The sequence below is a fragment of the Chroicocephalus ridibundus genome, chromosome 1 (genome assembly GCF_963924245.1).
Source record: "Chroicocephalus ridibundus chromosome 1, bChrRid1.1, whole genome shotgun sequence".
Classification (NCBI taxonomy): domain Eukaryota; kingdom Metazoa; phylum Chordata; class Aves; order Charadriiformes; family Laridae; genus Chroicocephalus; species Chroicocephalus ridibundus.
In genome coordinates, this window is record NC_086284.1 from 219151950 (window position 1) to 219177790 (window position 25841).

Below are 25841 nucleotides of genomic sequence, written 5' to 3' on the forward strand. Positions count from 1 at the left end.
CCTAAGCTCCAGCTCTTGTTTCCAGCTTGGTCTTGTCTGACTGTCCTGGGTCATACTGGCTCACAGGTCTTTAACAGGCTCCTAGGAAGGGTCAGGGATGCTCCTGGTGCTGTTTGCAGGGTACGAGGTGTGACATGTCGGGGACCAGCTCATCTCCCTCTGCGAAGGGAAATGCCAGCGGGTGAGGTGAGAGGACAAAGCGGGTGGCTTGGACTGATTTATTATCAGAGCTTCAGAAAACAAAACAAAAAAAATCCCAAAAAACCCCAAAGCCACTTGTTAGCAATTAATGATGCTGCTTTATCAAGTGTTTGTGTGCTTGTTTGTTTTCCTAGTAGAGCCTCAGTGTGGACAATCCTACTGTCATTAATACGGATGTTAGGGACGATTCCCGGGTGAGCACCCAGAGTTGGCAGATCGAGAGCTCAACGGCACAGGGCAGCAAATGATGGCAAAGGTGTGGGACGGGAGGGCAGAAGATGATGGCACTGAGCAGGTTCTCCTACATCTCATCTATGGCTAAATAGAAAACACCTACCCTGGGCTGAGGGATGTGTGGGACTTCTCCAGGAGCTGGATCCAGCCATTGTGTTTGGGAAAGCATGGCCACTGCAGGTCCCTTCCCCAGTGCCCTGCTCTGCAGCAGGACAAGCCCAGCAGTAGCTGCTGGTGGCTGCGAGGATGCCCCGAAGAGGTCCCACAGCACCCTGAGCTGCTCTGCTGGGAGCAGGGGTAAGTGGTGGGGTGAAGGCAGCAGAGCTGTCCTACGACACCCTATTCCGAGATGGCTTTCTCTGTCTTGGTGTGTCCCGTCCCCATCTTGGGCAGCATTCTGGATGCTCTTACCTCCTCTCCCTCCATCTCCCTTTCCTTCTCCCTTAAGGAATTGGTCCTGCCCTGGCAGAGGCAGTAACGCTCTGCTCTTTTGCTCTTGCATATGGAATTGCACGAAGGGAGTTAACTTGCTCTTAAAAGGGAGGAACCAGTACTTGGGCACCACCTGGGCTGGAGGTGAAGACAAGCAGGCAATGGAGCAAGAAAAGCCACGTGTCCTTCAAGCCGCAGCCCGGAGCGAAGCCTCTGCCACCATGAGCCAGCCAGCAGCTTCTGTCATTCAAACACTCAACATGCGGTAGACAGGCAGCAACTCGAGCAAAACCTCAAAAAAGTGAGCTGTGAGCTTTGCAGTGCTTACAACAAGTAACTTCTAAGGAAAGGCAGCCTCTAAGATCTGGCCCCTGGACGTCCGTAAGTGGATGATGCTGGTATCCGCTTTTATCAGCAGAAGCAAGTCCCTGGTCCTTTAGTCTGTGGCACTCTGGGCAATGCTCTTGTTAAGCCCTGTGTGCTGGGGATGCAGCACAGCTGTGCTGGAGGGGTGAAACCAGCTCCAGGCCACTGGTGGAGGGCACAGGCAGGCTCTGGGCTTGCACTTTCCGGTCCAACCAGCGGAAGAGGCTTAGGCTGACCCAGCAGTGCACTGGTGTGTCAGGGGGACATCAAGGACTGGGTGGCTGAACGTGTTGCGTGTCAAGATTTGAAGGTAAGATTAAGCGATAGCGTTACAGGTGTCGGTAGGGAGCCAGGCTGAGGCCAGACGTGCCCCAGATCAACACCCACCACCACCTTCCCTGTGTTCACATCAGGGGGGAAGCTCCTGCCTGCCCACATGAGGTTGTTAGAGCAAGGATGACACAAGAGCTTAAGGAATCTACTTGATCAGATATCCAGGCTCGGATGGTTTTAATATTGCCTTGGTGATGATGGGGGATGCTCCTTAAAAGTAGGTAAGGGAAGAACCAGCACAAAGCTCCCAGAAGGCAAAGATTAAGTGCAGGTGTTCAGCCTCGGGGGTGGGGGGCAGGGGGGAAGAGGGAAAAAGTGAGAGCCACTGACTTCAGGTCAGAAGAGGGAGCTGGAGAAAAGGCCCACCACAAGCCAGGCGGGACAGGTAGCCAGCACTTCTCCAGCCCACAGCTGCCACCGGGGTCTGGGGTCAGCCCCTGAGCCGGGAGCAGTGGGATGCTGCAGCGAGCAGCCAGGGAGCCTTGGAAGGGGTTGAAATGGGATGATGACACCTTCCAGAGAGCTGGGGGGTGGGTGTGAAAGCCAGGCATGGCAGCCAAGGAGCCCAGCTTTGCCCAGTGAAGCTGCATGTCCCACAAAGGGGGCAGATACAACGGACCTGCAAGCAGCTGCCACCTCTGTCTGTGGTCCAGAGCACCAGAGAACAATTCAGATGTGATGCGCAACCTATATTTTTCTTGGCCTTAAAAAAACAAACAAACAAAAAAACCCAGCAACTGAGGCTACAGAAGGCGGGGGGTAATCTATCCCCAAGAACAGGGGCCGTTTAAGAACAGGAGTAGGTGCCCCCTAAGATGGGTGGCAGTGACTCAATCAGCCAGCGCTGTTCACATTAACAACATGAAGACAGTGCTATGGTTTATTTAAACATAAATGCAATCTCTTAAAAAGAAACTAAAAGCCCAGAGTCTAACCTTTGCCTTTCATGATGGAAGGGGAGGGTACTAGGAGAAGCTGATTTTAAAAAAAAAAAAAAAAAAAAAAAAAAGGCACTTAAAAATGGTCTTCAAATGAAAAGGATTTTGCACAAACCTGATACCTGCCCCATAGAGCTGCCCAGAGTTCAATGGTCACTTAGACATCGTCTCTAGAGCTGACTTCATACTCTGTGGAGCACAGCGAGACAAGAGATGGACATCCCTTCCTCTCCCACCTCTGCAGAGATGACCACTGCCCACAGCAGGACGGAGAGGTGTTCCCTCTCCCCTTCTTTTATGCTGTGGTTCCTGGGATGAGTGATCTGAGGATCGACATGAAAACCACGCGCAGCAAAACATCCCTCAGCCCTGGAGGAACATGAAGCGAACCAGAAAAAGGCCAACGCGTGATGTGTGGGAGGGAAGAAAACACAAAGCTTACAGGTCCACGTTAGAGTCGGAGGCTGATACCCAGGACTGAGCTGACAGGAGCGGTTTGCACCCAAGCGCGGGGGAGAACGTGCTGCAGGTTCAAAGACAGCTCTGAAATCTACGGGGTGAGATTCTGCAGTTAGCTCGTTCAGAGTGCAATGTGAGCGGAAAGGGTTAAAAAAGATTCAGCCAAACCTTTTCCCTCCCCCTCACCACACCGAGTAAACTACACAGTAGTCCGTTAAGTGGCAACTTTTAACCAGTCTTCCAAGCAAACCTTTCAATATGAAAAGGTGAGGAACACAGACACGGGGTGTTTCAAATCACTGCAACACTGCACCAGAAAAGCTGCACAGGCAAAGCTTCGCTCACTGCCCCGTGCGACGTTCCAGACGTCTTCTGAAGCTCAAAGAGAGGGGAACATGCCCATGAAATACATGCAAAGCCTTCGAGCTGCAGCAGTTCTCAGTTCTCCAGAGGGAGAGCTCAGCTGGGCGTTAGGGGGATGAGTGTTATCCAAAGCAAAAGAACGGGTCGGCTGTCGCTCTGCATTGAGTGTCCTCCGTTAGATACATCTTGTGAAAATATTAAGTTGAATGCGCCACATGTAAGCGTGGGCTCAGACATTCGCTAAGCTCCCCACCCTCCCCAATTAAGTTGCAAGCATGTGCTGATGACAGTTTGATGGCTGGATGTTATGGATTAGTCCCAGAGAACATTTTTGATTAATGGTGTAATTTAGAGATCCATAAATAAAAAGTGGATTTTTTTTTTTTAACAACTTAAAAGTAAAAATTTCTAGAAAGGCATCGATGTATTAGCTGAGTAAGGCGTTGAGCGGGTTCCTCCATATTCTTAGCAAGACCATCCACCGTATCCATAAATAGGGGGTAGGAGGGGGCTTCTTGAACGTAGTGTGTCTCAGACAGAAGCACGAGATGTTCTCATTTTAGCCGCTCAACGAGTCCCTGCGTCAGTCCAAGGTGCAAAAGCTGAGATCTGGAGAGAGTGGCTAGATGAGGGAAATATTCCAGGAGCTTCTCCCACGACAGTTCCAGCAAGCTGGGTACCACCAGCCACATTTTAAAGAGAGAGCCAGTCCGTTTGTTTTCGTGGATGTTGACCACCCCTCCGTGAACATACATGCAGCCGGCCTGGATGGGAAAAGGGGGAGAGGGGAGTTACACGGGGCACAGACCGAACTGGCATTCCACAAGGTGCTGAGGAGTGACACTGCCAGGAAAACCTGCATTTGACTGTTCAAATTCCCAGCTGGAGAACCAGAGGGTGAGATTTATCTCGCACACCGTGATGTGCCAGTAACAGAAGCGTCACCACCTGAGCCAGTCACCCCTCACAGCCACGGGGAGGAAATCGTGCTGCCGAGGGACACAACTCTCATCCCAAAACACGCATCCGTTAGCTTAGAGTGCTTTGCCCTGTGCTTTAGGTGCATTCTACCCCAAGAAATCAATTTTAGGAGTGGGGCAAAGTGTTAATAAATTAGTATAGAACCATACTTAGTTTTCAGCTAAAATTTTTTTAAAATTAAACCCCCACCATGGGATTTATGGTGCATTATGGTACAGAGACATGCTGCATTCCCTCCGCTGGCTTGGCAAAACTCTGCTCCAGGAATCACATGAATACGGAGAGACAGGAAAAGCTCAGCTGCTGGCCTATTTTGAGAGTGGCTTTTCTTTAGTGTACAGGAAAAGATGAGGCATTCCTGCTGTCCAGGCGCTCCCCTGCAGTCACCGAGCCGCCTGGAAAACACCTTTATCAGGCCTACAGTTTCCCGGAAAGAGCTGCATTTATAACAATCTCCAAACTAGGTGACGCCTGCTCTTAGAACCAAAGAACCCCAATCTCTGCCCTCACGTGCAACGATCAGCTGAAGGAGGCCGAAGCCAGAGCTAAATGCATTTCTTGCTGCCTGCTGCTTATGAGCCACGGGTCTCTAAGCTTCTAGTTTTGGCAAAAAGCTCCAGCAATGCCAACTTTCCCATTAGCAGTGGTTTCCAAAGAAGGCTGCTCACCTGGCTAATCCTTCTACCCAGGCTGTTCTCAGTAGGCTAAAACCAGTTTAACCTGGGGGAGTATTTGTGCTTTTTTCCCCTTTTGCAAACAGGAACTGCTATTCATACACGGAATTACTCCTAGGAGCTGATGCAGTTTAAAAGCTAAAATTCTGCATCACCGCTTTTAGAAAGCGGAACATCCTGAGTGCTACCGCTCCTCAAAGAGCAGCAGCAGTAAAAGGAGTCAAGGCAGCGACCTCACGCCAGCCCTCAGCCTCCATCAAGACACAGCATCCAGTGGAGGTCACCTCCTTGGTAACATCGGTTCAGCTCTATTTGCAGCCCACACAAACGTCAGAGCGCTTGGACAAACGGCTTGAACTTCAGCTACGTAGGAAAGAAATGAGTCACTTACCGGTGTAACAGCAGCACAGTGAAAATACACTGGTTCTGGCATGGCAGCTGGGAGCTTGACCCACTGGAAAGTTTGCAGATTCAGCTTCCAAACGTCTCCCAGAATCACTTCTCCGTTATAGCCTCCGCAAACGAACACATCTGTAAGAGTGGAAACCCACAGGGCTTACAGGCCCAGCCACCCTTCATTCAGCAGCTGCAGAACGCGTGGGGACTGAAGTCAACAATCACCTTTGCCAAACAGTTTTAGGATCAACGCTTACTTTACCTCAACACAAGCTCTCAGTACCTCCCAAATCAGTTCCAGCCCACTGGTCATACCCATGGAAGCCACTTATAGGAGTCACAGAATGGTTTGAGTGGGAAGGGACCTTTAGAGGTCATCTAGTCCAGCCACCCTGCCATGGACAGGGACATCTTTAACTAGATCGGGTTGCTCAAAGCCCCGTCCAGCCTGGCCTTGAATGTTTCCAGGGATGGGGCATCCACAACTTCTGTGGGCAATCTGGGCCAGTGTCTCACCACCCTCATTGTAAAGAATTTTTTCCTCATGTCCAGCCTAAACCTTCCATCTCACAGTTTAAAGCTTTTACCCCTTCTCCTGTCACTACAGGCCTTGGTAAAATGTCCCTCTCCACCTTATTAGCCTCCTTTATACACCGAAAGGCTGCAGTAAGGTCTCCCTGGAGCCTTCTCTTCTCCAGGCTGAACAACTCCAACTATCTCAGCCTTTCTTCACAGGAGAGGTCTTCCAACCCTCTGATCATTGTTGTGGCCCTCCTCTGCACCTGCTCTAACAAGTCTTTCTTCCGCTGGACGCAGTACTCCAGATGGGGTCTCATGAGAGCAGAGTAAAGGGGGAGAATCCCCTCCCTCCTGCTGGCCACGCTTCTTGTTACGCAGCCCGGGATCCAATTGGCTTTCTGGGCTGCGAGTGCACACTGCTGGCTCACGTCCACTCCCCAGCCTGCCTGCGATCACAGCCCACATTCAGAGCTAAATGCCACTGAGAAGCAGGAGCGCAGTGCAACTCCCGCTTGAAGAAGCTGTACTAAGCCCCAGCTAACCTGAGTTCACAGGCACCTGGGTTCGATCAGATTCTAGTGGTTTTAAACCCACGGGGAGCAGCCCCAGCCCCAGCTCCTAGTCCTGCTGCCTACCAGAAGCAGGTCCTTGCTTCCGGCTTCAGCCAAGTTCTCGACTCAGAGGTTTGCACTGCAGCGAAATACTGCTCATGAAGGTGACTGGAAGCATCTTCCAGCTCCTGCCTTCCTTTTGTTGGCACAATTAGAACTCCTAAGAAATATAATCTGGCGTATCACTCTCCTTCCTGGCTCAGCATCCTTTAATATACAGCACTCAGTAATCGATCTGAAGAGTTTTGAAAAGAAGGATCAATACTGCAACTGCTTCTTCAGTCCATTATGAGCAATTTGGTTTTTATCAAGTTTGGGGGAATGCATTCTTGAGGACAACGATGCTACAGGAGAGGCTCAAAACTAGTTGAAGGAACACTCTACCATTCAAAATTGTGGGTAACTGAACAGGGATTGCATATGCAGAGCCCTCTCTAAGCTGTGCCTCAAACAGCACTGCGCAAGTGATTTACAGCAAGAACATCTGGAGGATCAAAGCGAAGACCAAAAGGCTCTACTAAGCTCTGTGCAACTCCTAACATATAAAACATCCCTCGTTTTAATAGAGAATGTAAAGACTCAGGTGCTAACTCTGCTACTGCCTCATAATCCACTCCATATGAGCACCTCGGATTTACAGCACCACGAAAAGGACCCACTATCAAAGAAATCCCTGAACCATCTTGTCTCTAAAGAACTTGGCTTCCAGGACTTGGCCCCACCTTGATTTTCACAGCAGACTGTGAAGCTGACAGGTTAGTCACCAAGGTGTAGCAGTAGCATCATTCATACGTGTTTCTGAGCTTGCAATCAGTAAGTTGCAAAGTACCACGGCCACTTGTGGCTAAAATATGTGATATTTTACACTGAAGTGGCCACACGTCCAAAGGAGATTCAGGTGTTGCGTAAAATACTGCACAATTCCAGAGAGCGACAGTACTGTCCAGTACAGAGGAAAATTCGCCTACAGCAGCAAGATCCCTCTTATGTAGAATGGTGCCAGCTGGGCAACTTAAGGCCCATTAACAAGAAAGAAATCACCTTCCAGAAAAGACACACGTGCCCTACAGCTCTCTCAAGCATGTGTTGGAGGCCAGTATCTCGCAGGCTAGAAGGATGGGCTTGTCATTGCTAGGTTGTATAAGATACACTGATTTTCAAGAGGCAGATCTTACCATTTTTTATCTGAACGCAGCTATGGCATCTTCTGGCTGCTGGGAAACCTGAGGAGAATTAAAAAAGAGCATGATCTATAGCTGCTTTAAGCGCTTGGGCGAGTGGTGATTATATCTCAACATATAATCATGGACAAGAGTCACTTGTTTCATTTATAAGGGGCTTCTGCTTTCCTACAATCACAGGTATAACGATCTCTAATTTAGCAACCAGCTGTTTCAGGTTTGACTGCTACTTGCTCTCCAGGGAAGGAAGAAATGTGCTGGAATCTCATTCCCCACAGACTCCAGCTCTCATCTCTGGCTTGGTGAAAAGCAGCAGCCAAGGGCCTACAAGGTTTCAGGGAAACCCCTGCTGCTAACCAGGCCAGCACGTGGTCCCTCAGAGGGAGCAGAGATGATGCGTATCTTCTCCTGGGAGGAGAGCCAACCACTATCATCTTTCCCACCCAGGGAGGGACAGAAGCCAGAGTGTTAAATATGCTTCAGATGGTTTAGTCCTCACTGCTAAAGCTCTAAAAAGCAGAACCCCAAAGCCAGCGTTAAGTCACACACTGTACAGCAAGGTTATGAAAAAGGCTTCCAGCCTGCCAGAAAACCGCATCTTCGAACACCTTGGCCCCTCTCTGGTTTACAGGGGAAGATACGGGAAATTCCAGACTCACCAACTTTTTCATGAGGTTTTGTGGCAATTTCCTCCCAGGTATTGGTTTCAAGGTTGTACGCATGGATCTGAAGGGACAAAGAGGAGCCATTAGTTCCTCCTGGTTCTCCCAGCACTACAGTGACGCAGTTACGGGCTCTGACCCAGGGAGCCACTATAAATAACACCTCTTTTTCACTAAGTGTAAAAACAAAAATAGCTAATTGCAGCCAGTGACTAAGCAGGTATAAAATCACCTTCAAATCATACTGGCTTACTAAAGCTTTCACCTCAGGCTTTGCTACTTGAGCCCCACAGCTAAAGAAAAAGAATGCTGCTTCTAAACTACTGGACCGACTAAAGCCCACACCCTCCAGTTCTCAAAAGTATTTAGAAATACCTAACTTACAGCACATGTAAGGAGAAAAGAAACGCAGAGAATGGAGAGATAAAAAGTCATGTTAACTGCTGCAGTTTCTAGTTTTTTGGAAGCAGAGCACGATTTAAAGTCTCCTCGTTTATCATTTTGGCGTTCAAGATTAATTCACTCCTCCCTCCCCAAATTGTATTGGAGAAAAACGCTTGCCACAAGAGAGGAAATACGATTAAGCATATGACTAAGGGAGAAGACAAGAAAAGTGTCACCATATCAATATCTGAATTTAACATCAAGGAATTATTTTCTTTGGCACTTTCCTCTTTTGGCACAAATACACATAGAAATATTTCCTAAGTGTTTTTAAATGAGAATCTTTGCTAACAGGTCTACAGGAAATGAAGCTGTTTTGCAGATCGGTATGGTCACCGGGTACCACAGATGCAGCATCTGTAAGTCAACAGGACATGTTGATGGCAACACTGTTTTTTACAGAAACAGGAAAACGATCTGCTCCCAGTTACCTATTTTTTTACCGAGCTCTTCAGGCAAAGCCAGATGAAGAGACTGTGCTGGTTAGGCTTCACTGTAAAAACTCTCCAATCCAGGCAAGCACTCCAAGGTTTCTGATGGCCTTACCTTATCTAAGGAATAAGCTGTCCAGGAAGTTCCGCCTCCCAAGATATAAATCCGTTGACCATCATGAGCGATTTCATGTCTGTACCTGAAGGTGCAAAGAAGGACATTTAGCAGCACAAGCAATTAGTGCAAGTGAGCAACAACAAAAGCCTTCCGGAAAAGACTATCAAATTTGAGAGTTTTAAGCAGACGCCCCAAACCTGGCTATCTGTATCAGTCCCTCAGGTTGGGAGCATTTAGAAGATGAGGAAGCTTTCATGAGCAATCTAAGCAGCCCTCCAGAAGCTTGAAAGGCGTTTTCTGAGAGCTGAGCATCACAGAACTTAAGTACGATGATTTATGGAGCACCATGATGGCCCTCAACATTCTGTCCCCTTCTCTCACTAAGATGGTCACTGATTGATCTCCCAGCCCTCCTTCCCCACGCCTTGCTACAGAATAGGACAAGCGACAGGGTTCAACTGGAGCCTCTTCCCCTCCCCAGCACTCATCAGCTGCCCCAAGTCCCCAGCTCTGTTCTGCCACTACACAGTCCAGATCAGTGTCCTGGCAAAGGCTTCACACCCCACATCCCTACATCTCCTTGCACGCCAGATTGCTGGAGCACTGGTTGTGCAAGTTCACAGCTGAAAACACCACTCCAAGAGTGCCCGGAAGCCTGTCCGTGCTCTCTCAGCTTCTCACTCCCAGTAAAGGAGGTGACTCCTCTGTGGAAAAGTTCTCTGAGAATGTCCAGCTTCTCACCTCTCCTCTGGCATGTCACAGGACATATTGTTGGGTTTCAGCTGGATCCACTCTCTAGTGTTGAGGTCTAGCTTGTGTAGGTCAGTACTGTAAACGTAACCAGTTGTTCCTCCAAACACGTAGAGACAACCATTGATGATGGCCATGGCCTGGAAGGTAACACAGAGAAACCAGTTAGAAAGGGACGTGTGACATCAGTGTCTGAAAAAGAGATGATTTCCACCCTCCCAAAGCAAGACACTCCTTGCAAAGCTCCACCTACAACTTACAAAATGACGCGTTCAAGAGGAACACGAGGAGCAAACTAGGACAATACCCAGAAGGCGAGTGGGGGTGTCTTTAGGAATGGAAAGTAACTCCATGGTCACAAGACAAGGACCTAGAAGTGGAGCTGCTGAGTTTCAAGCATCAGACAAGACAGATCTGTGCAGCAGGTGTTCCCGGGAGCTAAAACCAAAGTACAGTTAACCCTGAATCTCTTCCATGCTGACCTTACACAGATACTGTTACGGAGAATCTTATAAACCAGGTATCAGATAGCCAGCTGCATTAAGCCCCAAACACAGCGGGTAAGTCAGACTAAACAACGGAGCCGGCCTGTACAATCCCAAAGCACGTGGACTATCAGCCTACTGAAACTGCGAAGGTTGCGCAGGCGCCATTCCCGGATGCAGTCCGAGGTGGAAGCAGAGATGTAGCTCTGCTCCCAGCTGCCTGTTTGCCAAAGGTCAGCTCAAGCTGAGCTGGGCAAGGGTAAGGCTGCTTTCCTTCCCCCAAGTGTGTGGCACACATCTAAATGAGAAATTAGTTGGGTTTTAAATGTCTGCATCACAAGTCCACTGGCAGTATTACTGGAAAGCATGGCAAAAGCTGGCAGTCCTCCTGTGAGAATGAATCCAGTTTTTTGTGCACCGTGCTCATCCAGGACATTATGGACAGTTTTAAAAGTTGTTATTCTAAAACAAACAAGTCCTACTAACACTGGTTTCATTTACAGTTTGGGGTTTTAATGGCTTTGAGGAGGCTAGAGAGCAACTCCAGAAACTACCAACCACTCCTTGAATCAAACATACTTTTTCACGCAGCTGCATCCGGCATTTAGTTAACACATTTTGGCTTTTCTAACTGCAAGAAAACTACTCCTTTCCTTTGAAATCTCAAAGAACCAAGACAGCTCTATTTCTTTATGCGTGGTAGTTGCCTTTCCTTATACTTAGGAACACAGAGGACAACTCCGGTTACTAGCAGCGAAGAGATCTCCATGCTCTAGCGCCTCTTCTGTGACACACAGCGCAGCATACGCAGGGACACTCAACGTGCCTCAACAAGGGGTGTCCTTCGTACCTGGCCATAGATTCGATTTGGTTTCTTTCCTCGGCAGCTGAGCAGAGCCCATCTTTTGTACTTGACATTGCAGACGTGGACATCATTGCCGTTGCTCTCCCCAAAGGGGATTCCGGTGCCCCCGAACACGAGCAGGTTGTTGCCATGCAATACAACTAGGAGAGAGAGACAGAGCAGAGAGACTCGTTGCTGTGAGACGCAGTAAAACAGAATGACTCTCTGGTCCGGAGACAGTAGGCAGCGAGCGTTCAATATTGTTCAAATACGCTACAATTCACACTCCACATTTATGCTTTTGAAATGCTCTAAAAGAGAAAGAATGAAAGCTAAAACCATGGTAACCAAAGGTCTGCTTTTAAAAATGGCTAGTGAACAAAGAGATCTATTTTTGGATGCTCTGAGATGTCTGATTGCACTGAGCACCTGGCTGCTGAAAGCGCAGGGGCCTTGCAATGATCAAGCTAAATACCTGAAGACTACCTCTTGCATTTGAATTTTTTTCTTCCCCTCTGCCTCAAACCAAGTGAAAGGGGAAAGAAAAAAAATCACAAAACCAACCCAAACACAAAGCCTACTTGCAGAAGAGTTGGAAACAGGATCCAGATTTCCCAGTTCTTGCCTGGTTTTGCATTCCACCAGGGACACCGATTAAAATAGCTTCAGGAGTAGGCACATAGGAATTGAATTTCCATACGTACGTGACATGGAGGCGAGTTCCCTGGGCATGTAGCCTTCAGTACCCATCTGATGCCAGGTGTCTGTAGCAAAGTTGTACCGCCAGAGTTCCCTGAAGAGCGGGTAGTCTTCATTCTCTGGCCCACCGGACTCATCATAGTCAGGATTGTAGCCTCCAAACACATACAAGTTGGCATTATCTGCCACGCAACGATGGCCACTTCGTGCTGGGGGACATCTATGGCCTACAGCAAAATGAGAAGGTGAAACAGCCTCAGTGAAATGTCAGCAGAGGAGCTGAGCTTGTGTCCGAGGGTCAGGACTACACCTGCTGCGGTGGTGCTCCAACGAGAGCGATCGGTGGTTAGCTGTATGGAAGTATGCCTAGAGGAAACAGCTCCGTAATCACAGATCCACACCACGAGCAGGAATGGGGAGAGCCTTTGTGTGTCACCGTCTCATTCATGTCCACTCTAGCCCCTGGACCACACCTGCCTAAGGAGACCTGCCTGCAGGTCGACACATGACAATCCTTCCACGTGACAATCCTTCCATAAAAGCTATTTCCGAGATATCTTACAAATCTCCCCTTCTGTCATTCTGTACGGCAGATTTCATTTAGGTAACAGTTCCAAAATGTTTATATTTAAAGCCGCTTGGTGGGAACGAAGAAGAAAAGTAATCATTTGCTCTCCCTCCTACACAAACCTTCCCCCCGTTTCTTGCTTCTGGCACCTTGTATCTCAACAAGGCTCTTTCACCTCAGACACCCCTGGGCTTCCCAAACATTAAGGAAGGCAGGTCTGACACCGCAAGTAAAAGTTTGCTCATAGATAAAGGCATTCACACCGGGAGCGAATGCAGCAGGGAACCCACCCGAGATCCCACAGGTTGAGCTTGACAACTGGCAGATGCAGCCCTTCCCAAAAAGAAGCACTCTGCCTACCCACCCTCTTCCCTAAAAGCTGATGCAAATAAAAGAGGGAAGGACAATTCAAGCTCAGACTTCAACTGGAACAGGCAAAAAGACTGATTCCATCCAGGAAAATCTAAACAGCAATATTCTGGTTTGACAACGGCAACTGAAGTCTCGGCTGACAAGCGATCAAAAAGTAGTTCTGAGCCTGCTTGAATTCGAGGCACAGCAAGAGCCAAGCACAGTGCCAGAGGTGGATGTTCTCCTTCAATGAGACACAGGACCACATAACGAATGAGAAAGATGAAAGGAACAGAAAATGATCAGATCCCTGAACAAAGGCGCTGGTTGCGAGACATGTGTAGAACATCCCAAGCTGACTAAACCAGGAAGGTGTTGAAAATAATTTTTTGTATGCAATACAACAGTATTTTGGTAACTCTAACTTTCATCTTGAGAAGAAGGATACATGATAGTCCCCTAAAATGTACAATTTCAGTAACCATTACCCCTTCAAGCACATCCTCTGCTTGTCACACCTGAAGACGGGCCTACTTTGGTTCAGCTCGCAAAAGAGCAAACTAAACAAAAAAAACACCAAAAGAAGATCCCTGAAGACCCCTCACCCAAAGAACCCAGTGATCTTCACCACCCACCAGCTCTCACAGCTCTTTTATGGACTTTTAGGATGGAACAGGACCCAGCGAAGCGTCGCATTAGGATCCATCGTGTTTTCTTCTTAGAGCCTGTTACAATTATCAGCAGTGAATCAGGCGCGCAGAGCAATAACAAATGAGGCATCAAGCATCTTTCCTACAGTAAAGGTGAAATAAATTATTTGTCCAGACTGAATAATGAATTTTAACTCAGCACAAGCAGCTGTGCTTAATCACGTTCCCCGTTTGCTGCTGCTTTAAGCTCCAACCCTTGTCCAAAATTAAGCTGCTCTACAGGGTTCAGACAAACTCCTTGTGGCTAAGCTTTGACAGATTTGGGTTGTTTCCAGCAATAATTGCGTCTTGCAGCAATCCCCACTTAGAAAACTAACAAGCACTGGCTGAAAAAGAGGGGAAGAAAGTTAAGGAATTAATGGAAAAATCTGTAGTCTTTGGCCTGGCTATTGAGACAGCGCAGCGCCATTGGGCACCCAGCGTGGCACCAGAAGGGTGGATATTACACGTACAAATAGTGGCAGCCAGGATGCTACTGGCCTCAGTGCTGGACTAAAGCGTTAAAACAAATATTACGTGCTTTAGAGGTGATTCACAAAAGGAAAGAGAAACATCCATCCCTTTGGGCGTTTATATTTTAAACTGTGAAACTATCCAAAGAGATGGATGCGCTTTTGCTAAGTGAGCACACTGACAATAAAGGTTTTTACAATCAAGGCAATCGTTCAGACTCTTCTAATCAGAGACGCTTCGAGAGGGCAGCTCATCTCATCTTGGATATCTGCAAACAAAACCGTGCTTGAGAAGCGCCTATGCCTCTCCGCAGCCTATAGAGGAAACCTTGGCAAAGGGCTCATGTGTCTGCGCTTGGCCAAAGGGAGCTCACCCTGCTTCTTTCTTCTTCTGTGTTTGCCCTGGAGGTCTCCAAAAAGAAGACCTGAAAGAACTGAAATGGGAGCTTAATTCCGGGGAAGGCTGGGAGCCCTGATGCACGCACTTTGCAGGTGAGCGAGGATTTCGTTCAATCACCCATTAAATTTAAAAGGTGTTAGGGAATTAGGAGTTCAAATATTACAAATATTATCCTATTTCCCTCTAGTTATAATACTTGCCGTGAGAATTTTCCGGAGGGAAGAGGGGAGAAGGTGGCTGTTTTATACAAAGGAAACAGACTAAAGTCTAAGAGGCATAATTCAAACAAAATAAATTTAAAAAAAAACAAAAGCAGGGAGGCCTTCTCTGCCATTCACCTCTCAAAATTAGAAAGGGAAGATGTCTGACTTCGCCACAAAGCCCCAGAACAGTTAAGTTTCAACAGAAAGGTATCAATGTTTGATGCATGCAGATCCTTGAGATAGCAAGATGGGTACATTAAGCCCAGCTGGTTTCATCTCTTCCCATTTACCTAGAAACCCATCTCCTATCTTTAAAAGATGATTTTTTTTCAAGATGTTTTCAAGTCGCAGCGAGGTCGTCAGAAGCCGGCGCTGGTGTCAGATACTTGCAAGTACCCAACCAAGATGATCTGAAAGGACAACCCTTCCCACGCAGCCGTTCCTGCTGCAAACCACATCCGCCACTAGTTCTCTGCCTGTTCCCACTACTGTCACCAACACCACAAAGGGCTCTGTACACTACAGGAGCAAATTTTTTAATTAAACACTCATTCAGGAACTCGGGATCCAGAAGGTTGGGATCCTCATGGCAGAGCCAGCAGGAGAAATGATGCCTGTCCCCGGTCACGCATTCACAGCTCAGCTGCTCAGGGGAAACCCACTGTCCTCAGCGTTAAGCTGAACACCAAACCACAGATGAGAGCATCCCAAATGCTTCTTCCCGCTGTGCCTGCTCCGCGGTGGTGACTCCCAGGGAAAGGAGGGCTGGATACGCCAACCAGAACAAGGTTTCCAAAAGCTCGGGGCCAACCCCTGTAGCTACGAACATAAGCAATTTCATTTCACTCTGCTCGACAGTAACAGATTTTCTGCTCTATTCAAGCAGAGCCCAGCTGCGTTTGCACAACACCGTGCCCCATGTCTGAGGCCTGACTTGTCTCCAAAGGCTTCGCATTTCCAGCCTGCTGGTTTTAAGTTTTGCTCTTCACTACCCCCTTCATCTCAATGGACTAGATCCTCCCGCTTGCAGAGGCCCAGAGAAGATGACATATCTACCCATAAAACGGGAAAAAAAAAAATATCCAACACATCTTCCCAGTCACCCATGCAAGCACACTCAGAAACGTTACCAAGGAACTGAATGGTACAATGTTAAACTGAGTTACATTATCACCAAACTCTTCTATTCAGCATTGAAGTGACCTTAATTCACTTTAGAAGAAACTCTTAGAAAAAGATTCCTCTAGTTCTGCCTTTTTAAAGAAGGGACCTGCACAAGCTGAATGTATCGAAGAATTAATTCAGATTAGTTTCTTCAGCAGACAAGCTCTGTGACTTGCACCTCCAAGAAAGAGCTGCATTTCCATTTAATTACGTTTTATCAGATGATTCACAGCTCCTACTGGCATTCTTAATGCAAGTTTTGGATCTGTTTTTGCTCCAGCATTAGTGGTGTGCAATGAGCCTATTACACAAGTGCAAACTTCAGACGACACCGGAAGGTGGAAACACCCAAGGGTCTGCTAACTTCCTCCTGCAGTTACGAATTCTTTGATGCCCGACATAGAAAGTAGCAGCACGATGTACCAAGTCAAGACAGATCTGTGGGAAAGAGGTCGTAAAGCTAGTTACAGAAAACGGCTTTAAAGTGGGCGGATATACTTTGGAAAGCACTTTCTTTCCCTGTTTAAAGACTCCAAAGCGAAGCAGAAAGGAAGGACGGGAAGGCGCATTCACAGGGAGATTTCTTTTCCTCGGTCCTGAGGGCAGAAATGGGAACAATAAAACTTTCAGAGAGTAAGAAGCTCCACAAACCGAATGAAGCTGAAACATCGCAACAGGGACATAATTAAGGAAATTCCTAATTTAGGACTAAGCTATCTGATAGAAACTTGCTTGCTGGCTGTCATTACACACTGACCTGTTAACACCCCGTTAAATTCACCTTTTTCAAATGATTCATTGAGTGACTTCAGAGGGAGCTGCTCGGACGGCCCAGATTGGCTTTATTAGCGCAGATTCCTAACTGAATACTTCTCCTACAAGAAGTATTATTAGAACTTAAGAAGAGTAAGCAAAAAGGTGGCACAGACATCTATTCCCGACTTTCCTGACGTGACACAGCACAGCAGCCCATGAGACATTTGTTTCCTACTTCTCTGAAAACTTTGAATATGGAACAGATCTGGGGCAAGAAGGAAATGTTCATTAAGAAAATTTAAAGAAATCCTTCATTTTAGAGGAGGGAAGTGTAATGGACCTGAATGGCATCCAACAAGAATCTCCCTCAAAACATCCTTCTTACAGGGAGGACAAAAATGAATTGCACCTCCTAGTCCATAAATGTTGTTCCTATTTTGACTAACATACGCATCAAAGTTTAATAAACTCTAACTCTGGTGCCTTGACAGCTACAGAAACCTTACGGAAGGCCTGGGGATCAAAAACAACACAAAAATTCCTTGGCATCAGCAGATTACTTGAAGTTACAGAGCAGATTAAATGCTACCAGCATGCCCAGAACCACAGCATGTGTCAACAGCTACGCTCAAGTCTACTGGAGAGTAGACTATCAATATCTACTGCTTTTCAATAGCTCTGTAGTTACAGAAGAAAATGAAACTGCGAAGTACCAAGTGGTTGCACTGAATCACACGCAGCACAAGCGTAAGGCGAGAGGCGCTTCAAACAGAGCAGCACAAAGACAAATTTGGAAGAACAAAGGCGTTTTCTTTCCATTCGCTTATCCTGCCTTTCATGACTGCAGGGAAAAAAATTGCTGGCATCATCTCACTGGCTAGCTTAAACAAGAGGGGAGTACCTGCTATTCGAGTTAGTAAGCTAGACAGCTGGCCTTTTTTTTTTTTTTAAACAAGAGGGGAAAAAATGTCTAATTAGCTGAATTCATTTCTTAAAAATAAAAAACCAAAGAGTTGAATATGAAGTTGTATGGAGAGCCTGCCTGACACTATGCTTTGTCTTATGATGACCATGCTGCCAGAAAAGAACCCAAAGAAATCTATTGATCAATGAGAAGCTCTCGGCAGAGAGTGATGTCTGCCTATGCCATCGGGTTCTGCAGAATTTAATTTTTTCTTTTTAAGGGAATCTGCCCTAATCACTACCACGTCTCATTATCAGTTCCCAGCAAACTGATAGAGTGCTGTTCTGCCGAGGTGGCAAATCCACAACCGCTGCCTCCCTTTCCCCACCAGCCTCGGAAGGAAGAGGCCAAGGGTCTGGGCTCTCCCACCGTCCGCTCAGAAACCTGTAAGCAGAAAGGAAAAGAAGAATGAGACCTGTATCGTCCCTCGCCAGGGCCAGGTATGAGGCTGGGCAGTAGCCAGAGCAACCTGCAGCAGAAAAAAATGATTCCTAGATCCTTTGGGAGCAAAGATGATGAGGGAAGTGAAACTGCTAACCTCACGCTTAAAAAGCGACTCTGGAAATGGAAACGGCTTGATCTCTTTTGCCACCACAGCTATCGGGAAGAGATGTGGCTGTAGCTAGCAGAAGTGGCAGAAGGAGAACTAAAGAAACATAACTCTTCTTGCAAACACATACCCTTTCCCCTTGGAGCTGCAACTGCGACGACTTTCCAGCTTCGGGGTGCCTCATTTCTAAACTCTGCCATGCGCCGTTGCTTGCTAAGGGTGCAAAAAATATCCTTTTGCACAGTGAGATCAGCAGACTTCAAGCCACAGGTGTCCATTTTAGAGTCTTGCCTCTTTATTCATTCTATCTTAAAGGATCGCTAAAGACCCGTCTGAAACTGGAGCACAATTGTAATGTTTTGACACGCTGCTTGCCCCATCCCAAGTCACTGAATTACAGAAAGATCCTAACAATGCAGCAGTCAGAGCATTTAGGATTTGTTTTTCCATGTACTGATTGCTTTTTTCATGCAACCTTTTTCTTGCTTGCTCATTTGGCATTGAAAGACATTGCTGTTCACAAAAAGGAAAGCACATAAGATAAAAGCAACAAAAATTAAGGAGAACTGTCTATTCCATTCAGAATACACAGGGAACGATCCCCAGAGCCAAAACTAATAATTAAAGGCCAATGTGAAAAGTTTCACTCGAATCTTGGAGTCACATACGACCCCAAGAACCTGCATTTTCCTTATAGCATGTGGCTTTCTCCATAGAAGAAACAAATTCCTGTTTTTTCCTTTCCCTATTGCCCAGCTCACGTTAAAACAGCCAAAAAGCAAAGGAAAAGCAGCGGATGCAGCCAGGGGATGCTCTGACATCTGGAAGCTCAGAGTTTGGCACAGCAGGGAGGTGGTTGCTCAGGGCAGGTTTTTTAAACAAACCTTCCTGGGCACTCAAGGGAATCGGTTAAAAGTATTCATGCGGTATCAGCCTCTGACAAGGTGTACACACTCAACATCATCTCCTGCAGGAGACCCGAGTTAAAAAGGCCAACTGGTCTCAAGTTCAGGTTTCCACATGCAGGTGGGATTCAAGGTCAGAAGAAACACTTGGTTTCTGCCCTTCAGAAAAGAAGTTTACCCAGTAAAAGTTGCCAATGTTTCTAAAGCTCAAGGACAGGCAACCGTTTTGGGTTTTTTTCCAACCAAGATGCATTTGGAAAAAACTCTTTACATGTGCAGCATATTTTTAACGAACACACCAAGCCTCAAAGTTCTTTAAATATATATATATATATAAAAAGCTTACAGATTCCTATTGCTAAACGGAATTTGCTTCAAACACACGAAACGCCATTTATGAAGATGATGGCAGTTCAACTCTAAGTTCACGATGGCCTGACCCAAACGTTTACAACCAGCAGCATACACCCTTTTTAAAGTTAGTTATTTAGAGCGCGACCTCACCCACGCTGCACAACACAATGCCAGTCACCAATAACGCACGAATTTACCAAAATTTATCCAAGCAAGTGCTGTCAATGCTCAAAACGCACACTGTGGCAGCTGTTTTCATCTCCAACACGTGCTCAACACGGCAGGCAGGATAAAGAGCCGACCTACCGACGTGATCACGCACTTCCGCCAAGTAATTCTGCTTTGAAAAATTAAAGATTAAATGCCGCTCTACCTGTAGCTCCTTCAGCAATGTTAGACAATGAAACAGCGCAAAGGAAGGCAGCCTTTCCCTGGCATTGAGAGAAAGTATCCGTATTCAAACTTTCACTGCAGCACTCAACAGCAAGCTCCCAGTTCATTCCCTGAACAAAGCTGTATCATTTTTCTTCTGTAATCTGACGGATTAGAGGTTGCCATGCACATCAGGTAACCTGAAACAGATCAATGTTGAGGGCCTCGTCCAGTTTAAACACTTGGGGCTGGCAGCGAAATAAAAGCATGGATCACATTCTGCCAGGCTACAATAGGAAAACTCAGCCAAAATAGATTGCTAGAATGAAAAAACAGATTCCTGAGCTGCAAAGCTGGTGGTTTTAATACTCTGAATTTTCCTTCTAATTAAAGACTTGCATCTAGAGAGACGTTCCTCCTAGAACTCCAGTATTATTTGCTATTTTCACATTTACTGATGAAAACTAATTGCAGGTACAGCCATGAATCCTCTTCCTTTTATGTGCAGCTCAAATCAGGACTTGAAGACTATGTTAAAGTATTTTAAATCAAGCCCCTCTTTCCCTCTCCTCCAGACCACATGGAACAAAGCATGGTTTCAGTTATTCCTGGAGTATAACCAACCGAAATCCAAGTGCAGCCCCAAACGCCTCCCAGAACAGCAACCCCAGCGCTGCTCTTTATAAGCTCCCTTTTTTCTCAACCTATTTTAATCACGATATCCACCCAAGGGTCATTTGCAAAGTAAAGGGTGCAAGGAATTAGTGCAACAAAACTCAGTGTGACATCGTAGGGAAGGAGAGGGTGATTTCGTTTTATGAAAACCTTTAAATAAGCAGGTTCTGGATGCTCATCCCCCACAAACACCAAGTATATCCAACTGATCCGTCCAGGATCACTTACGTACAGCAGAGAGGATGAAAGGACAACATGGGTTGTTCCTCATTTAGATGGACAGACTAGTTTTGGACAGGTCCTTCATACCCTCTGGGAACCTCTGGCCCCTACGGCGAGATGCTTTGGCCTCAGAGTTTTGCTTCCTTCTGCTTCCATGAAGTTTAGGCAGGTCTGCTGCCTATTGTCTGAGTTTCCTCATTTTGAGTTTCTTAAAGTTCTTCCTGTCGAACTAACAGGAAAAGGAACGGCACAGGCGTCGAGCCGCAACCGCATCAACTCTGTCCTGTTATCAGGGTGTAGGGTCTTCCGCTTGCAAGACACATACATATCTATATATATATATATATATATATATATAAGGATTATATATATATATACACAGCATTACTACTAGCAATATAATTTGTATTTTGAGCACTGTTTTTGGAAATACAAACTAAATAACTACAGGATGTAAAGCTAATGACTACAGTCTGGCTTTTGGTTCCCATCTTTTTGAAGTAACGTACCAGCGGTGAACAGCTAAGGTGTGTGTACCCATCCTCTTTGCTGCTTCTTAAGGCCTTCTAAACACGGTATCAATATTATTTTCCCTCCTACTTAGTTTTTCAACATCCAGAATAGCAGGTTTTAATATCTCCCTTCCCATTTACGATTTCTGCAAGACTTCTGAAGCGCATTTAGGTCAAGGGCTGAAGCCAAAGCACAGCTAGCTCTTGGGAGAGAGAACAGGACAAGTCAATATTGACTTTGACTCCAGCCTTTAAAGTTTCATCTTCTTCATACCAGCCAGACAAAATAAGTTTGCAACTCATGTAATTAGAGTCCCTTACAAATGTTTGGATAAGCAGGATGTGAATGTGTCGCCCGAGAACAAGGTTTAAAACCTGTTCGTTCATCCAGCTGCGTTCTGCCTCTCCAGATTCCCTTCCGTGGCAGACTGCCCGGAATACACAGAAGAGGAAGAAGCTTTGCCTGGGTCCTCGACGCCTGAACGACGACTCTGCCCGGGGCCAAGGGTAGCTGAGAGAGGCCAAAGGATCCAGCCAAGGATGCCAAACACAACCCACAGGCCACCGGCCAAGAGTCTTTCAAATATCTGAAGTCTCTAAAGAAGCATTTCGAGGAGAACGATCATTCTCACATCCAGCCATGAGAGCTTTCGGGTTTGGACTGATGTCCAGAACAGGTCGTCTTCTTCATCCTGCTTCTCGGAGGCTTTTGTTTTCAAACCTCTTTGTAGCAATCACGTATTTCATACATTTCTACAAGCATGCAATTGTCTGTCAGTATTTCCCATGATTAGTAAAACAGGAACGGGATTATAATACACAAGATAGCATCCCAGAGCAGGAAATACAATAAGGAGTCCTTAAGAGTGAACTTTCCTTATTGAAAAACCAGAGCAAAAGAGGAAACGTGTGGCACAGAAATATATATATTTTAGATTGTGGTGTGTTTCTATGCTACTAAAAAGGAGTGTTCCTTGGATTGTTTGGTTATTTGGTTTTTCTTTTAACGTGAAAGGAAAATAGAGAAAGGAATTCTGGAAAATGAGAACCACAGAACAGCCCAGATCAGAAGGGAACTGGCGAGATCATCTGGTCCAACCTCTCAAGGGAAAGGGAGCCAAGATGAGATTATCTAGCACCCTCTCCTCTGCACCTTGAAACCTTCCGGCGACAGGGACTCCGCCATGTCCCTGGGGTGGCTGTTCCAGCAACTGACTCTTCTCACTGTACAAAATGTCTTTCTTACACTGAGATGAAACCTCTCCTGGTGCAACTTGCACCCATTACCCTTGTCTTCTCCACATAGCTCCTTCTGAAGAGAGACCCTCCATCCTCTTCACAGCTGGAAAATTGTGACGAGGGGCCCCCTGAGCCTTCACTTCTCCAGGGAGAAAAGACCCGAGTCCTTCAGCCTTCCCTCATAGGGCAGGTTCTCCAGCCCATCGACCGTCTCCTTTGGACCCTCTCCAGTCTGTCCACGTCTCTCTCGACTTGTGGGGACCAGAACTGGACGCAGCACCCCAGGGGTGGCATGACAAATGCCGAGTAGAGGGGATGATCCCATCTCTCTCTCTCTGCTGGTGATGCCCCTGCAGATGCAGCCAAGGATTCAATTTGGCTTCAGGCTTTCTCCCCCATGTGACATAAAGGGGCTCAGGATATTTGGGGTTTCTGGTTTTTTGGTTTTTTTTTTTTTTTTTTTTAATATATATTCAAAACTCTGGACGTCTCCATAGAAAAAAACCAAAACCCTACTGTGACTGGTCCACTGGGAAAATTATAGCTCAAGACAAGAGCATAAATGCTGAGCATGTGAAAGTCAAAGATATATTTAGGTTTCCAGATTGTTTCTATCCACTTAACCCCAAGAGTCTGATGAAAACACTAAAAACATTTAAATGTGGACAGGAAGATTTCCAACGAGGAGAAGAACAAACCACTCACCACCTATATTTGACACTTTTGATCTTTCTAAAGCTTACAAACACCTAAAAATAGTTCCTTCCTTTCCCTTATCCAACATACAATTTCACCCATCACGAGGCAGCAAAAACACAAATTGCTTTTTTTTTTTTAACTGTTAAGCCATCGACGAGACTTTTGTAGACGCTGGTTGAGAAATGCCCCTATTGAGAAACCCTCAATAGAACTACTCTGCTTGAGAAAGCAAACAGAGCCGCACAACCCTGGCACCAGCTCCCGCTACCCACCTGCTTTATCTTTTGTAATCATTTCCCCATGCAAATGAAATTCTTTGGAGTGAAAAAGGTGACAGAAGTTTAAAATCTTTTCTACATGTAGATGGAAAAGGAGAATGTGACAAAACCAGCACCTAAATCAATGTGTATGCCCTAGTGTTTAACCCAGATCTACTTCAAATGACACATGGCTTAGCAGCAGCAAAAGAGCTCTGCAGGGAGGGAATGTATTGAACGCATCCAATACCAAAGCATGCTACAAGCTCTTCACATGATTTCACGACAGTAATTACTTATTAAAATGGGATTAAACGCAGACAGAATGCTTTATGGAAAGAGTCTAGGGCATTGAATGGTGGGGGGAAATGAAGGAACGCCTCCTGAAAAATCTGAAAGAGAACTGGGAGGTAAGAAAACAAACCTGGTTGGAGGAAATGGAAGGAGGGGGAAAAAATATTCCCCTCTCTCTGTCTCAATGGTTATGCAAGGGCTGCTGCTGGAGCTCTATAAATAGGATGTTAACAGGTGTCAAACAGGGAGAAACCTCCAGCAATTGACTCAAATGGGATTTTTCCATCAGGTAGCTTTTTAGTAAGATTGACGGTCAGCTTTGAGTTTGTTAAGGCTGTAAATGCTAAGGCTGAGCTGAACGGGGGTAGTTTGGCCCTGGGGATACAGCATCTGCCCCATGGCAGGTGGTGGAGGGCAGGATTCCATGTCAGGACATGATCCATAGACAAAAGCAGGGTTGTTAGAACCGCATCAGGAGGATGCGCTAGTGGTTCACTCAAGCCAACGATTAAAATTCAGAAACGTGAAGATAATCAGCTCTTGCGCTAGCAAAAAGGCCCCTTTCACAGATGGAAGGAAACATGTTTGAGAATTTGCCCAAAAATAGAAGGTGTGGAGCCGCTTAGCAAATTCACAGCAGTCTTGCACAAGGTTCGAAGGCGGCCTTGCTGCAGATCCAGACTGTGACAGGTTTCACAGGGATGGAAGCATGGACCCTGGTCTGAAAGCCTGTTTCCAGCTGCTGCTGGTGCTCCAGATGTGCTGAACGCAGGCTCCTACCCCCGAGGCAGCAAGGGGCTTCACATCCCATGCTGAGGGATCTGAGTGGTGGGACCAGGGGCAGCTGGGGCAGAAAAGGATGCCCTGGGCCTGGGGTACCCACCTCCTGGGTGGCAGCACCCCAGCACCACGTAGCCCTTGAGGGCAGGCGGTGCTATGGAGATAAGGAGTGGGGGATACCTCAAACCAGCTGGGAAACCCCCACCATGCCATCACAGAACCATGGGGTGCCCCATGTCCCTCTCACTAACACAGAACTATTGGGATGGGGGTGATCTCCCCAGTCCCATGACTATTGGGTAACCCCAGTCTCCTCCCCCTAATATCCTGGGGTGTTGGGTTGGGGTGACCCACACATCCAGAGACTATGGGGTACCCTCCCCCCCAGCATAATAACACTGCTAGAAGGAAAATGGAAAAGATGAAGAACCACCTTTCTCAGGGCATAGGACTGGGCTGACATCTCATTCAAGGGCCCTCTGGCAGCCTCGACCCCCCATCCCAGGATCACCCCTCTCCAGACTGCAGGGCCCCCTACCCCAAAAAACATGATAGGCTAGAACTGGAGGTGGGAGGATGTCACTATGGGTTAGCCCAGGCCCATCCAGGATGACAGGGTCACTGAGATGGGGCTGCCCCCCCACCAGGGACCGTGGGGTACCCTGTGCTCCCAACACCCCATGTCCATGGAGATGAACCGCCCCTGTGGGGCATCCAAGCACACCCCAACGCGCAGAGACCGCCGGGATGGGGAGGGAAGAACCGCCATCCCCCGGGGTCGTAGGAGGGGATGACACCCCCACCTTTCACGCTGTGGGCCCCCCTCAACACCCTAACGCCGGTTGGAAAGGGGTGACCGCCCCCATCCGCGACTGCAGACCCCCATAGCCCGGGGTCGTTGGGACGGTGACATCCCGGCCCTCCCCGCACCACCCCCGGGCCTTGGGGACGGGGTGACCCCCCCGTGCCGGCTCCGTGGGCTACCCCAGGCCCCTTCAATATATCCCGGGGGCGGGATGACCCCCTAGGTGAGACCGCGGGGTACCCGTGCCCTCAGGGCGGCGGGGATGGGGGTGCCCCGGTCCCCCACACCCCTCCCCGCCTCGTAGGAACCGGCCGCCACTCACCCGCCGAGCGCGGCCTGCCCGGCAGCTGCACGAAGCGGTTGAGGAGGCCTCCGCTACCCGCAGCACCACCTAGACCCTCCCTGACGCCCTCCCGGGCCCCGTCCGCCGCCGACATGGCCCCGTCCGCTCCTCCTCAAGGCGAGACCAGTCGGCAGCCAGCGGCAGG

The 25841-nt window shown here is 47.5% G+C and overlaps 1 protein-coding gene across 1 annotated transcript; it reads right to left on the bottom strand.

Annotated features, from left to right (window-relative positions):
- Positions 1–1937: 1937 nt before the first annotated feature.
- On the bottom strand, positions 1938–25825 carry KLHDC10 (kelch domain containing 10). The gene is made up of 9 exons (XM_063323756.1): positions 25676–25825; positions 12127–12348; positions 11429–11583; positions 10085–10233; positions 9341–9425; positions 8348–8414; positions 7683–7730; positions 5373–5512; positions 1938–4090 (listed from the first exon to the last, which is right to left on the bottom strand). Exons 1-9 carry the CDS (start codon positions 25788–25790, stop codon positions 3881–3883), a joined length of 1191 nt encoding a protein of 396 aa, XP_063179826.1. The 5' UTR covers positions 25791–25825; the 3' UTR covers positions 1938–3880.
- Positions 25826–25841: the final 16 nt, after the last annotated feature.